Genomic DNA, 16,089 nt, shown 5'->3' on the forward strand with positions numbered 1-16,089 from the left:
CGTTCCTCGTGCTTTATTTCGAGTTTAACCAATATTTCCATGTTTACTGCAAATACCTGCAAAAGTATGAAAACATATTTATTTCATGATTATTAAACACATAATTAACCAAATTTATATGTCTTAATGGGGTTTCATAATACACTTTTGGGTGCTTATCACGGGACATTTTGTCCCCAAATATTTTTTTTTTCATTGTATTGTAGTTTAGTAACAGATATAACCGTTACAAAAATTGTTACTAATAAGCACACCAAACTTTACTAATGTTAATATCTGTTACAAATGATCAATTCCAATAGACAACTAAAAGTGATATATTTGTTACAAAATATATACTAACGGATAGATCCGTTACTAAATTTTGCCTAAGTGACTGTAACGCCCTAGAGCTAACAAATATATCCGTTAGTAAAAATATAAGTAACACTTATACCATTACTAATAGCCTTTTCTAGTGTAGTGCAGAGCGAGTTGAATAGTTTGCTTGCCTGAGTCAAGTCACTATGAAGCGAGTTCGGAGGACAAGGATACGAGGTCAGTTGGTAGTTCTGTATATGCTGAACATGTGTGTGATATTCATTGGATGTGAATATTACTCCCTCACACAACCCCATCTCAGTAGGTCGCTTTGTGTTGAGGAGCGATCTGCTGAGAGAGAACGATAGGACGTGTTTAGCACATGTAAGGATGTGAACAATTGTGAGCAGAAATAACAACCGCCTCGTTTTGTGGAATTTAGAAGAGCACTGCATAAGGTGACATGTCGTCTAGGGTTTTGAGTGCAATCATGACTTGCCTTGGAAACTGAAAGGTTTTTGCACAAAAACGCTGCTGGTGAACTGAAGAGCCACCGTTCCCTCATTTTTCAGAACTTGCGAAAGGTTTAGAATATCCAGGTTAGTCTCTCCACCATTTTCATTTTCTTTTCTTGCTTTGAAGGTTCTTTGTTTGTAGTCTTGTTTAGGTTGTTGTGTTGTAACAAGAGAGAGAGAGAGAGAGAGAGAGAGAGAGAGAGAGAGAGAGTAAAACATGTCTGACTCAGATGACACCCGTTCTAACGAAGTAATAAAGGAGTCGTTAGGGTTTGGGAGTGAGGAGGAGATGGTAAAATCTAATTCGATCTGTAATTGCTGTAGTGAGTAGTTATGGTCGTGATGAGGTTTCTGTTTCAAGTGGGTTGCCCCCTAGAATTATAGATAAGCGTGTTGTAAATAGTTTTGTAGAGTTAAGGGAAGCTTATGGTATAACGGTCAGCGAACTGGCTATTTATGACCTGAGCTCTGTGGAGAACGTTTTTAGTACGGAGTTCATTCCTAGAGATTATAGAGTTGTGGTTTGTGCTGGATAGCTGAGGGCTGGGATGAGGTTACCATTCTCCAGGTTAACCTGTGATTTTTTGAATTTTTATGAGAAAATGCCCTTCTAGTTCGTTGGCAATACGTGGCGTTTGTTAAGGGTATTTGATATGTTGAATAAGAGTGGTGAGTACTGTATTGAGGTCGATGATATCATGGAACACTTTGCTGTGAAGCGGTCTAGGGCCAATAATTTTAGTTTACAGACATTGACCAAGAAGTCGAGTGTCCTTGATGGGGTTAGTAATGAACCATGGGATAAGATGCCATTGCTGGTGGTTGGAAATTATTGTGCCCTTGGGTTTAGTGTTGAGACTAGGGTTTGTAATTTTGCTGGTATGTTTCTGTTTTCTTTATTGTATTATTGAAAAATAGGTTCTCTATTGACCTGACCTTTGAACTGGTTGTCTTTCAGAGGTTGTTATCACAAGGTGAAGTAAACGGGGAGTGATTGAGAAGTTAGCTAAGCTTAGTCGAGCTCAGAAACAAGCAAGGTTGCTCGAAGTAGCAAACTACTTTGTGGAGAGGGGAGGGCGGGAGATACGGCTAAAGAGAAGGAACAAAAAAAAGCGAGCTCGTGGATCAAGTTGATAGTGAGTCATCTACTGAGTCGATAATGGAAAGGTGAAACAGTGGAATTGTACTGTTACGAGGGAAGAAAGGAATAAGAACCATACGTGTTGGGTATGGGCATCCTGCCGGCGGAGCTGGGACCTCTAGGTCTGGGGGTGGGTGGGTAAGGTGACCTGTCTAAGGTGGCGGTGATGGCCTGGTGGTCGCTCTACAGGAGAGGACAAGGGAGGGCTCTCCGCTGGACCTAAAGGAGATCGGGTTCGTGCCTCGCTGGCCAAGCAGCCTGGCTAAGTGAAAGGCAGATGCACCTGATCCTAGGACCACCAAGGTGGCTAGGGTTGTAGACCGCTCTGGTGGGAGTGGGTCTGGTGCTTTGCCTGAGCGAACTGGGGGTAATGGGGTGAGGAGTTCAAGGTCTAGGGGCGGACTCGACCTGGCAATACCCGATCTGGACAGTTTTGACAATGGGATGGCTCTAACTGTTGATGTGGGGGGTTAAGGGAAGGGGAAGGTCGCTGCCACGAAAGCAGGCAAGACGACCTCCCAGAACGGTGATGATCTGGATCAGATGCTTGTTTATGTGAACCTGAAGTCTGGGAAAAAACACTTGGTGAAGAGGTCAGATTGTAGTTATAAATCTGCGCCTATTGCTACATGTTTACTGGATGGGGTCGTTCTGGATGGTGATAGGAAAGATCTTGATGCCAAGGAACTGGATGAGAACCTGAGAGCGATGGATCTGGCTCATTGCTTGGTACGTCTTTTCTTGTAGTGACTTAGCCATATAAGTGGTTATCAGAAACTGAAACTGTTCTTTTTATGTTTTATTTTGTGTAGCTTCTAGCTAGTTACCAGAAGTTGAAATAGATGTGACTCAGATAAGCAAGGCTGAGAAAGGAGAGCTAGAAAAAGTAAAAGAGGAACTGGCAAATGTGTGTGGCGTTCAGGTGGCAGAGAAAAGTGAACTGGAGGAGGTGAAGAAGATGTACAATAATGCCATACTGGAGAGATCAGTGATGGGCAACTCTGTGGAAGAGCTGAAAGAGAAGCTGGCTACTGTGATAGAGTATGCCAAGACATGCAAAGGAGTTGCCCAGAAAGCTTAGCAGGTGTACAACACCTTGTGCACAGAATATGATGAGCTGGAATTGACGTACCTTCAACTAAAGGAAGAGCACGAATGTGGGGCTCTAGCTAGGTGCAACTGAGTTCGATGTACCTGGAGATGCAAGTACTGCTCCATCTACCAGTGTTGTCTTTGTTGAACTGAAGAGTTTACCGGCGTTCTGAAACCTCCTGTTGCCGACCTGCCTGCCGATGCTGAGGGTGTTGTTCCTGAGAACTTAAAAGTGTTGCAAACTGAAATGTTGAACCATGTTGTCTGATTTCTTCTTCTTCTGTGAGAGTTGTAAGGTTTTTGAATGTTTCCCTTGATGCTTCTGTTTTTAAGTAGTTGTGATATAATAGAACTGGTTTCCTGGGCTTGCCTAAGCAGTTCGCCTTATTGTTTTTGTGTGGCATGGGCCAGATACATTAAGAGTTGATAACCTAGGGCGACCTAGGCAATTCGATCGCCTTTATTATCTGCTTTAATTTAAGATCTGAACGAACTGGTTTCCACATAAGTGGCAGTTCGGTAAACTTTAAAGAACTGGTTTCTTGAGTATGTTCGGGCAGTTCGTATTTTGCACTTACAAAATGCATGTTTGCTTTCCTCTTTTTCCTTTATCTTGAATGCAATTGTCTTTTGTTGTGATATATGCATTTGATTTGAACTTAGAAGTGTATGTTTTGCAAGATCGATAAGATTGTGGCTCTAGAGAGCTTTGGGCTCGAGTGATCAAGTTGTTGTGTAGTTCTTAGAGTTGGAGTGACTGTTTCAGTCCAGTGATCATTTTAGCTTGTGTAAGCATGTTGCTTTTAGTGGACATTCTACATGAAGTTTACCCTAGAAGTGTAGGTTTCCAACTAATGAGAAGTGTTTAAGCTATGTGGCTTGTGAGCTTGAATGAGCGTTTGACTGTAGAGAACGTTTTAGCTCTGGAGAGCATTTTAGTTCAAGTAAGCGTTATGGTTGCTCTAGAGAGCAGTCTGCACTAAGATGATCCTAGAATTGTAAGTCCTCAACTAGTGAGAAGTGTTGGAGCTATGAAGCCCTTGAGCTCGAGTGAGCGTTTTAACTTGAGTATGAGTGCTGCTCTTAGAGAGGGTTCTGTATTGAGTTGACCCTAGAAGTGTAGGTCTCCAACTAGTGAGAAATATTAATGCTATGTAGCCCGTGAGCTCGAGTAAATGTTTTAACATAGAGAGCGTTTGAGCTCTGAAAAGCGTTTTAGTTCAAGTAAACATTTTGCTTTAAGAGAATGAGCTGTGCATATGTTTGCTAACATTAAAAGGCTGCTGTGCATTGATGCCAACAAGAACTATGTGTATAGTGATAAGAGTAAGAACTCATACAAATAGAATTTTTATTGATAAAATTTCTTTAATAAGAAAGTATTCCAAGGATGTGGTAATGCCTGTCCGTCTTGAGTTTTGATCCAGTACGCTCCGTTGCCCATGACTCGTTCTACGATGTATGTAAGGGTCTTCCCATGTTGGAGCCAATTTTGAGTCATCCTTAGTATTTTTCTGGACTAGGTCATCTAGTTGAAAGCTTCAAGGATTTACTCGCTTGTTGTATGACTTCCTCAGAGTTTGGTGCTAAGAAGCCACTTCGAATGGCTGCTAGGTCACGTCGTTCTTCAAGTAGGTCGACTTCTCAAGTGAGAATGGAGTCGTTATGACCAAATTCAATGATCTCAGAGCGAGTCGTTGTGATTGTCAGCTCGGAAGGAATGACGGCCTCAGTACCATAGCATAGTGAGAACGACGATTCGCCTGTACTATATCAAACTATCATTCTGTAGTCCTATAGAATGTTTTCTAACTGCATTGGCCACTGGCTTTTGTTCTTTTCAATCTTCTTTTTCAAGTTCTCCAGAATTACCTTGTTACTGGCTTTTGCTTGGCCGTTGTTTTGAGCGTACTGGGGGGTGGAGAACGCGTGGACGATCTTCCACTTGGCTAAAAACTCCTTAACTATTTTTCCCTTGAACTGGGACCCATTGTCCATTACCAATGTGTGGGGGAGGCCAAATCTGGTAATGATATTGGTCTAGATGAAGCTTTTGACATGAGATTCTTTGACATGAGCTAGGGGGATTGCTTCCACCCATTTGGTGAAGTAATCAGTTGTCGCTAGGACGAACTGAAAGCCTGTGCTTGTTGCCGCTAAGACGAACCAAAAGCCTATGCTTTTCTGTGGGATGAATGGACCCATGATGTCCAAGCCCCACATGTGAAATGGTCAAGGGCTGACAATGTTGATGAGTTCTCGAGCTGGCTGGATGATATTGTGGCCGAATGTTTGGCACTTAATGCAAATCTGTACATACTTCTTGGCATCGATCTGCATTATTGGCTAGAAGTATCCTTGTGAGATCGCTTTGTGAGCCAAAGAGCGACCTCCTGCGTGATTTCCATATTCTCCCTCATGGATCTCTGCAAAAATCATCTGACCTTGTTCTGGGCTTATGCATCTCGGCAGGCTTTCTGAAAAGTTTGCTGTTTATTAGGCAGTAACGACCTGACTGGTATTGGACCTGTCTGGCCTTGGCGCGATCTGCTGGTGCTTTGCCTAGCTGGATATAATCTATGATAGGTTGCATCCATATTTGACTCATCTGAGCATCAGAGAGTGACATAGGTCGCTGATTTCTAGGATGTACTCATTTTGGTAAATTAAGCAGGTCTATCAATTACTTCAATTAGTAGTTTCCTAGGTCGCAGTTTGGTATTTGGATCGTGAGGTACGCCAAGCTGATAGCATGACGATTCTCTTCCTGTAGGAAATGGTGTATGGTGACTTTCTTGAAAGAAGGCAGTATTTGATTTACAACTTGTAGGTATTTAGAAAGGTTATCTTCATTAGTGGTATACTCATTGGTGACCTAGCGAACAACCAGTTGTGAATTGCTGAAGACCTTGAGCTCCTGACCTTTGAGCTTTAACGCCATACAAAGCCCTATGATCAGGGCTTCGTACTCAGCTTCATTGTTGGAGGTCGTGAAATCAATGCAAACTGATTTTTCCACTATAGCGCCATCTGGTGACACTAAAACTACTTCAATTCTGCTGCCACCTAGATTGCTAGGTCCATCCATGAAGAATGACCATACTGACACGTCATGTTGTTTAGAGGTTGGGGTGTCGACCTCTGGTTCCCAGTTTAGGTTGTCAACTAGGAAATCTACTAAGAAATTGGCAACGACCTGACCTTTCTGAGATGCTCTCGGGGTGAACTCAATGTGGTGTTCACCAAGTTCTTCTGCCCATATTGTCATGCGAGTTGTTTTGTTGGCTTTAAGAAGGATCTTCTTTAGTGGGAGGTCGGTGAGCACTTTGATCGGATGTGCTTGGAAGTATGGCCTGAACTTTCTTGTTGAGTAAAGTAATGCCAGTACTACCTTTTCAATGTAGGAGTAGTTCTTCTCAGCTGGTAATAATGTCTTGTTTGTGAAGTAGATCGGTTTTTCTGTGTTTTGTTCCTCTTTGAAGAGTACTGAACTGATAGCGAAGTCAGACACAGTTAAGTATAGCCCCAGTGTTTCACTATCAATTGGTTTTTCCAGCACTAGTGGTATTGACAGGTAGTCCTTGAGAGTAGAGAACGCTTGGTGGCATTGTTTGTTCCATGAGAATTGTTCACCCTTCTTGAGAATCTGTTAAAAAGGTCGGCATTTGTCTGATGCTCTCGATATGAATCGGTTTAGAGCTACCACCATTCTTGACAGTTTATGTATCTGCCTCTTTGTTTTTGGGTCGGGCATGTCCAAGAAAGCTCGAATTTTATTTGGGTTAGCTTCTATCCTATGTTGTGAGACCTGATACCCCATAAATTTCCCAGAGGACGCTCCAAAGAGGCATTTCTCGGGGTTAAGTTTCATCTGAGTACGTCGTAGTCTGGAGAACGCTTGTGCGAGATGATCTAAGTGATCTCCAGCTTTCTTGCTTTTGACGACCATGTCGTCTATGTAGACTTCAATGGTGTCTCCTAACATGTCTTGGAACATATAGGTGATAAGTCGTTGGTAGGTCGCTCGAGCATTCTTGAGGCTGAACAAGAGGATGTTGTAACAATAAATTTCATGCTCTGTGACGAATGAGGTTTTCTCTTGGTCTTCTTCTGCCAGTGGAATTTGGTTGTAACCACTATAGACATCCATGAACAACATGAGTTCGTGGCCATATATAGGTATGGTCCACAAGTCGGTCGATTCTTGGTAAGGGGAAACTATCCTTAGATGTTTCTTGATTAAGATTGGTGAAGTCTACGCAAAGGCGAACTGTGCCATTCTTTTTTGGGACTGCTACAATGTTAGCAATCCATTCAGGGTACTCGACCTACCTAATGAAACCAACTTTTTTTGGCTGTCAATCTAGTCATTTATGGCTTTTTGGAATCTAAAGGATAGTTTTTTAGGTCGTTGGCGAACTGGTTTGGTATTTGGATTCACATTTAGTTTATGACATGCAACATTAGGATCAATTCCAGGGACATCGATGTACGACCAAGAAAAAACATCTTTATTCAATGATAAAAAGCAAACTTAGGTTGACCTTTTCCTTCAATTTGGGCTGAGCGACCTCTGGGGTCTTGGTCTCTTGAGGTGCCTCCTTGACCTGAAGAGGTGGGACAACCTCTAGGGTCTTGGTGTCTGGAGGAACATTTTTGATCGAGCCCCCAGTGTTTTCCTTTGGTAGATCACTTCGAGAAGTCTTGTTCAGGGTCTTGACCTCAGAGATGAAGTCTTCTGCCAGTTTGGTTTTGGCGATCTCTCTCTTCTTTTTAAGTGAAGCCCCAGCGGGCTTGTTAATTGAGAGGATCTGATTGCAATTGTGAGCATCGATATGGTTACTTCTGAGCTCCATAATGCCTCTGGGACCAGAGAAGTGTAACACCTGATGAAGTGTTGATGGAACTTCTTGCATTTTGTGGATCTAATAACGTCCTAAAATAGCATTATAGGACGAGTTGACATCCAGAACGTTGAAGCGCGTGTTAATGTTGACTTTTTCCTCACGTGACCCAACTGAGACATGTAGGATAATGTCACCAATTGGGTCAGCTCATGATCCATTAAAGCCATAGAGGGGGGCTATTGGATCTATCATTACCGACTTGGGCAGGTTCATCTCCTTGATAGTATGATAGAACAAGATGTCACACGAGCTGCCTGGGTCGATCAGGACACGCTTTACTGTCTAGTAACTGATTTTGACATGAAACACCAAAACGTCATTATGCGGGAGGCACACCTTGTTAAGGTCCGCCTCAATGAAGGTGATGTCTCCTAAGTTGCGGCCAGCTATGCGTGGGACAAGAGCCGCTTGTAAGGAGAACTAGTAAGCTTTTTGTAGAGCGCCTACCCTTCTCCTTTTCTCCCTTGTGGACGCGACAGAGTCATCCTGGAAGGTGATCATGTTGATCATCCTGTTATTATCTCTGTCAGATGAATGCTGGCGGCGCTCATGGCGAGATCGGTCCATTGAGCGTCCTTAAGCCTGGGAGCGATCTCTATTGTGGTTGCGTGGTGGAGTTCGGCTTCGTTCTCTGCGAGCCATGAGCTTGTGGTGCAGGTCGTCATCGGCAATATCAGTATAGTGTTTGATATGCCTTGCTTCAATGAGGTCTTGGAGGAAATGCTTGAGCCCCCGACATTCGTTGGTCTCATAGCACTTTGCTTTGTGGAAAGCATAGTATGGCTTTCCTGGTGTGTCTTTTAGCTATTTTACCTCAGGTCGGTAATAGGCCGCTGCTTTTATTTTCTCCAGTGTATAGCTTGGAGATCTTGTCAACACAGCAAACTCCCATTTCATGTGTGTCCTGGCACCAAACTTCTGTCCATGCAGTCTGGGTTGCTTCTTTGAGGATGGGGCAGTGTCTAAGATTGCTGTGACTTCCCCTTGCCCGCCTTCATTGTCTAGCGCTTCCTGTAACTTGATATACTTATACATGCGAGTGTACATGTCTTCCAATTTTTCAGGACGCTCCTTCATTAGCAACCTTTATAGCCAGGTGTGTTTATGTATTGCCTTGGTGAATGCCAAGGTGGCGAAGGACTCCTTGAGATCGGTATCCATTGACAGCAACTCGGTCTTGAAGCGTCCTAAAAAGGAGTGGATTGACTCGTCACTCTTCTGGGACAACAGGAAAAGTGAGTCGAGGTTGGCTTTCTTACGTCTGTTGTGAACGTAATTGATGGCGAACTGATTGGTTAACTTCTCAAAGCTATCAATGGAGTTCGGTTCTTATCTAGTTGAGATAGAACTGTTGGTTCACTTTCGAGCCATCCATCTTCGGGCTTGCAACATTTTCCCGGTGAAACAAGCGGCATTGCAAGTGGTCGGGTGTTGAACTCTCAGTGGGCTTTCCATGCTTGCACTGAAAATTGACGATTTTAAAGAGTGAGAGGCTGAAACATTATCAATTAATTTCTCAAGTAATTCGATCCATGGACGTAAAGTTCCTCATCCTTTTATATAGGCAAGGTGCCCGCCTCTACTCTCTGGGGGGTCAGTCGATAGGCAAGGTCGGATCAGTCTTCGTCGGTCAGTCTTCGTGAGCCATGATAGCGAGTTAAGAACATTTATTGTGAAGCATGCCTGAAGCCTCGGTCTTGATGGCTGTAATAAAGACATACGTTACAAGCCGTTGTGGACGAGAGGATTAAGCGCTATGGAGGTTCCTTCTGGGTGAGATCGTTTACTCGACTTGAGTCACTTCGAAGCGAGCTCGCAGGACGAGTACGTGAGATCGGTTCCAGAGCGAGTTGAATAGTTTGTTTGCCTGAGTCGAGTCACTATGAAGCGAGGTTGGAGGACGAGGATACGATGTCGGTTGGTAGTTTTGCATATGCTGAACACGTGTCTGATATTCATTGGATGTGAATATTACTCCCTCACACATACCAATCCCAATTGGCAATGAACTAATTAAAGACATGCTTCATCTCTTCAGACGGCATAGCATAGAAGCATTAACCACATTCTGATCAAGCAAGGCGACTGCTGTGAAAACTGGTATAGACAAGAATGCATGTGCAAAGTCGATGAACCTCAACCGGCATCTGCCTTCTGCTAACTCAGGTGAAACCGTAGTAGAACCATCAATGACCCAAAGTCCTCTGAAAAGTCTCCACTGCGTAACCAACTTTTACTTTAACATCTCTAAAAACAACCTGTTAAACTCAATGTAGAGCAGGACATTCCACAAAGGGCTATAAGAATGGAAGTCAATGACCTACTAACCATGTTGCATTTACCAACCTTGGTTGGAACTTGGAAACAATTGGCGATAAAAGTTGGGATGCAAGCACTGTCCCTGTAGGCAGTAGATTGGCTAAATGTGGTTAGGGGTCTGCTGCGCTGTTCGATCTACCCCTGCTCTCTGTCTATATCCTCAAACCGGTCGCCGATGTTGATCAAGATGGTGGCTAGATTCTTCATTTCCCACCTTAATCTCCTTGACTCAGTTTCTCTTACGTCGTTATTTTTGGATTTTTTGATGATTTTTAGTTCTTTGCCTCCTAGAAGAACTTTTCTAGACGTCCCTCCATTTCATTAACATCTCTCACAGACACGAGCAGCTAATCACATCTTTCTTGTCACAGGCATATGTATTTAACAAATATTCACAACCCCAGTATAACAAGAAGTATAACTTGAAATCGATATTTCAATATCATGGAACAACATTCAGTTTCTTCTCTACATTTTTCTTTTGATAATAGGAACATTTATTATTGTTCAGAGGGTCAATGTACAGAAACCCTGTTAACAGTGAGTCAGTGAGTGTGATTCTCATTTTAACATGCGATACAAAATTGCTACATGATGCAAATAACCCTCTCTGTTTATTCTCTTCCTATTCGTGGAACAAGCCTTCCTATTCGCAAATAATCTTTTCAAACTTGTACATTCTTGTAGCAACATCACATAGGATTGCTGTTAGAGCAAACCCAAGCCCGAAAAAGGGCTGAAATATTGGGCCGGGCTGGAGTGTGTTAGCGTACCTTTAGGCCCTACATGGGCTTAGGCCAGCACAAGCAACCTAGTTGTTGTTGAAAGAGTCAACACTCAATAGCAACTGAAATTGAATTCCATATCTTGATAAGGATCGTTGTGACGCAAATCAGAATTTCAACTTTGGTTTTTTCTCTGTTCCAGCGTAATTGGTGAATATTAGCATGCATCAGATTCATCCATGCGTTCACTCTTTTCATATATCCAGTCTTCCTTTTCACTTTTTTCATTTGTTTCTTGTATTTGGAACTAAACACCCAGTGGTTCCAACTTCCAAATGGTGGAGGCTTTCATAATTGTTCAATGAATCAGTGAATCACTTATGTAAACTCGTGCTGTTTGATTAAAGACAAAGTATATATATACAGCCTTAAATATAAAACCATTCATGTTATAGTGACATATATAGATCTAGATGAAGGATGGTTTTCTTTGATGAATGGAGAAATTCTAATTCAGTGCTAATAGTTGACTAAGCACACCCTTGTAGAGATTAATAGCACATTTGTTATTTAAAACGATGCTGATATAAATAGCTTTTTGTTTTCATGTTGATGGATTTTTCTAGTTTGTTTGAGGCTTTAGGTGAAAGGGTCCTTTTGAATGGTGATCGTGTTCAATATTCTGTACTATGATATTGATTCGTACCAATTCGCCGCCGATGACATAAATTAGATAACCTGCTCTATTATGAAAAGAGAATAATTCTCAGCTTGACATGCGCAGCTGAATTGGACTGATGTCCGTAATGTGAGAGAGAGAATTTGAGCTTTGCTACGTATTAGGCACAGACGGCACAGTAGATTTCATGATGTTATCGATGAAGAACACTGCCAAATATTGTATTATGTAATTTCCTGAATTCTTATCATAGAGTAACAAATTAACCATGTCAGATGCTAATGGAGGAAATGAATATTTCTTACAATCTTACCCCGTATTAGAAGCATGTGTATCAGTATCAAACAGCTGAGTCGAATAATTTACATATAGTGAACGGATTACTTTTTCTTTTTTAAAAAAACTAAGTACAGTAACTAAATATTCTTAGTTATCAGCTGTTTGGGTAGGTAATTTTAACTTTAAAAAGAAAAAGAAAAAAGGCCCCATTATAGACGAAGACAGAAGGTCAGAGTGTTAGACTCGATGTCTTAATCTAGTCAACTCGTTCTGGCTAGTCACCCGCGGCCCTCTGTTGTGTTATTTTAAATAAAACAAGTTGTTATGTTAGGGTGGCTTGATACTTTGAACTCTTTGTGGGATAATTGTTCAAGTAAAGAACTTTAGCCCTATATTGGAGAGGAAACACTAGTGGTAGTGTTTAAAAGTTCTAGTCTCACTTTAAGGTGGTGCCCTTAGAGTACAAATATTTTTGTGTTAGGAGGGGGAACACACTCAAATACCATACACACGCGCTACCGCCCCGAAATGGGCTTGACTCTTATCTTTTTGGTAAACCATTTTCTTAACAGTTTTTTTTTTTTTTTTTTTTTTTTTTTTTTTTTTTTTTTTTGAATTGGAAACAGAAACGTAATGGGCTAGTGGACTCCAATCCAAACGGAAAACTGAATTAGTTCTCAACTTTAACAAATCTACTTGTGCTCCACGTTTCTCCACCGTTTTCACCTCTATATAAACACCTCTATTTAATTTCTATATACTACGTTTTTTGGGCAGTTATAGTATCAGTTTCGTTGTTTGCCTTTTTCTTCTTTGTTTAAGTGTAGTTAACATAGAAGATTGATAGTTAGTGGTTGTTGTATCCTAGAGGTTGGCGTGGTATGTCTACGTACACAAGAAAGAACATACGCGAAACAATTTTAAAGAGAATGTACCAATCCGCACCTCAACCTTCTTGTATTCAAAGTTTGTTCTTGTTGCAACAATTGATTTCTAACACCCTCACATGACCTTAGCATGTTGGGATATTAACTAAGACTTCATTAACAAGCCAAAACATGACAACTAATGTAAGTTCAAAACATGCTCTTCAATCTTCATCTATCTATACTAGATTTTCAGTCATCCATGTGAGTAAGTTTTTAAGCTTTTAAGCTCAAAGGAAACTTAGAATTTGTTGGAAACAATTGCTGCAACAAGAACAAACTGTGAATATAAAGAAGGCTGGATGAGGCACGAATCAAACGCTTTCTTTAAGGTTGTTTCACGTCTGTTCCTCTTTATGCAGACAAAGCGCGTCAACCTCCAGGATACAACAGCCAGTTATACTCTCATTTGTTTACTGCAGATAAACCAAAGAAGAAAAGGAAGATCGAACCACGATACTGATCTTATGATTGCCCAAAACGTAGTGTAGTAAATAGTTTTTTTTTGCACATACTATAGGCTGCTGATATAAAAGTATTTATAGAGGAAAAACGTGGAGCACTTAGTAGATCCGGATTGTAGGAAACTGCTTTAGTTTCTCGATAAGGTTTGGATTCTACAAGTCTATCATGTTTCTGTTTCCCAATCCATATCCAATGGTTTACCAAAAAGAAGATAAAGGATCAAAGAGAGCCTAAGCCTCAAGCCCGAGCCCGAGCCCAGTTCAGTTCGGCGCGCGCACGTGTGCGTGTGTAGCTTTGTGTGAGTCCTCCCTCCTAACCCCAAAGCATTTGTACCCTAAGGGCACGCCCTTAGTATGGGACTTTCACTTATAAACACTATCCACTAGTGTTTCCTCTTTTATGTAGGACTAACGTTCTCTACTTAAACAACTATCCCACAAAGAGGTCAAGGGATTAAACCACTACAAAGTCACTCCAAACATAACCACTTGTTTTATTGAAAATAACTCAACAATCCCCCACTTATTTTTTATAAAAACAAAATAGAAAATATACTTAAGGGAAATCAATATCAGTATCAACATGTTATGCATAGATGAAGGTGTCAAAGACTTAAACCTTTAAGTAGTGAAAATTACTCAAAGTATAAGAGCCATAAGTGACTAAGTTTTAAACTTAGGTCTTGAGTATACAATAAGTTATAATCACGCACAACATATCCAGTGTCCTCCTTTCATGTTCTGCACATTATAGGCGGCCCTGTGCTCTCTTCCTGGATTCGTGAATGATCTAGATAATCAGCCCTCATTCTCATAGAAAGTGGCCTCTACTTTCACATTCACTAGTTGAGTCTATCAAGAGTGCTCCTGTAGCTATGCACTCCGCCCATAAGGACCATATAACTTCATTAAAAGTTTTTCCCAGAAAACCTCAACCTTTATTTATCGTTGCAGGATTTCATATATTTTACTATCCAACTACAGGAATAATAAGTAACAATGCATGTCTCACAACCAACATTCTATGACTTGTTCTTCCCTTTGAACCTAGTTCTTGGGATCTCCAGTCCCTAGGTAGGGTTACCATCATAGATGTTCATATTTCAATTGGCTTCAGTCCCCATGCTTCTGGCAGTAGTCCATAGTTTTTCTTTGGCCAAAGCTTTGGTAAATGGATCTGCTAGATTATCATAAAATCTCATAAAATCAATAGTCACTGCTCCTTTAGATATAAAATCCCTGACAGTACTATGTTTACGACGAATCTGTGGTGATTTACCATTATAAAACTTACTGTGGACACGCTCGATAGCAGCAGTGCTATCACAATGTATCAAAGTGGCTGGTACCGGTTTATGCCAAACCGGAATATGAGTGAGAAGATCTCGTAACCAACCAGCCTCCTCACTCGCACTAGCCAAAGTAATCAGTTCAGACTCCATGGTAGACTATGCTATAATGGTCTGCTTCTTAGACTTCCACGATACAACACTTCCACCAATGCTAAACACATAGCCACTGGTGGCCTTAGAGTCTTCTGAGAGAGTGTTCCAATCAACATCTGTATACCCCTCAAGAACAGCAGGATATCTCTGATAATGAATACCCAAATTAATGGTGCCCTTTAGGCATCTCATTAACCTGCCAATTGTTTGCCAATGCTTAGCGCCAAGATTACTAGTATACCTGCAAAGAACACCTACTGCATAGGCAATGTCTGGTCTAGTACAATCTGTAGCATATCTCAAACTACCAATGATACTTGCATATTCATTCTAATTCACAGGTTCACCATTATTCGTAAATAATTTAACATAGTGATCAAAAGGAGTACCAGCAGCCACGCAATCGAAGTAGCTATACTTCTTCAACATTTTCTCAATGTAGTGTGACTGATCTAGCTATATGCCATCAGACGATCTTGTAATTTTGATTCCCAACATTACATCAGCCTCACCTAAGTCACAACACCATAACAACACTTTTGTGACAGGGGCTTTTTTGGTTTTGTGACGCCAAAGTGGCGTCAGAAAGGATGTGACGGCATGTAGGCGTCAGTTTGTGGTTTTAGCGTCACTATAATTCAAAAACATATTTTAGTTTATTTAAAAAATGCATAGAAAAATAGTGACGACAAATAGCGGTCAAAGTTATTTTTATAAACCGTCACAACTAAAACACGTGTTTGGCATGTGACATGAGTTGAGGGCGTCAAGTTTCACTTCTCAACAGTTTCATCTTTCTTCTTGACCTCATCTCTCTTTCTTCTCAATCTCAAAACCCTAACGTAGAATCAATCTCTTTCTTCTCGACTTCACTCGCTAGCCATTTGTTTGAGGTAAGGTCTCGAACAATCTCTTACCAAAAAACTATAAATAAATAAATTAAAATAAAATAAAACCCTACAATTTCTCCTCACCGCCAACACCCACCACTCCACGTCTCTCTGGTAAAGTCAATTGCTTTCTCCTTTTCTATTACCGTTACTCTCAACAATTCCAGTTTTGCCCTAAATTTACTTGATAAAATCACCGTTTTTTCTGTCCTAATTTTGTCAGATATGTTGATTATTGATATTTTATTTTGGTTTGATTGTTTGTTGGCTTTTTATAATTTTTGGGATTTTTGCTTTTAATGGTTTGAGTTATTTGTAATATAGTTGGGTCCTCTCTTTCTCAGGTATGCCGTAAACCATGTATCAATTCTAAGCTTTTCTATTGTGTGCATTTTGAAAGACGATAG

The 16,089-nt window shown here is 41.1% G+C and overlaps 1 protein-coding gene across 1 annotated transcript; it reads right to left on the reverse strand.

Moving 5' to 3' along the window:
- Positions 1-14,450: 14,450 nt before the first annotated feature.
- On the reverse strand, positions 14,451-14,789 carry LOC147505370 (uncharacterized). Its single transcript, XM_086605521.1, has one exon. The coding sequence runs from the start codon at positions 14,787-14,789 to the stop codon at positions 14,451-14,453; it is 339 nt and encodes a 112-aa protein (XP_086461647.1).
- Positions 14,790-16,089: the final 1,300 nt, after the last annotated feature.

The sequence above is a fragment of the Coptis chinensis genome, chromosome 4, assembly GCF_015680905.1.
Source record: "Coptis chinensis isolate HL-2020 chromosome 4, ASM1568090v1, whole genome shotgun sequence".
Classification (NCBI taxonomy): Eukaryota; Viridiplantae; Streptophyta; class Magnoliopsida; order Ranunculales; family Ranunculaceae; genus Coptis; species Coptis chinensis.

Excerpts from the sequence above, each read along its gene's own strand:
- LOC147505370 (XM_086605521.1), bottom strand. The coding sequence starts at position 14,789 with ATGGAGTCTGAACTGATTACTTTGGCTAGTGCGAGTGAGGAGGCTGGT.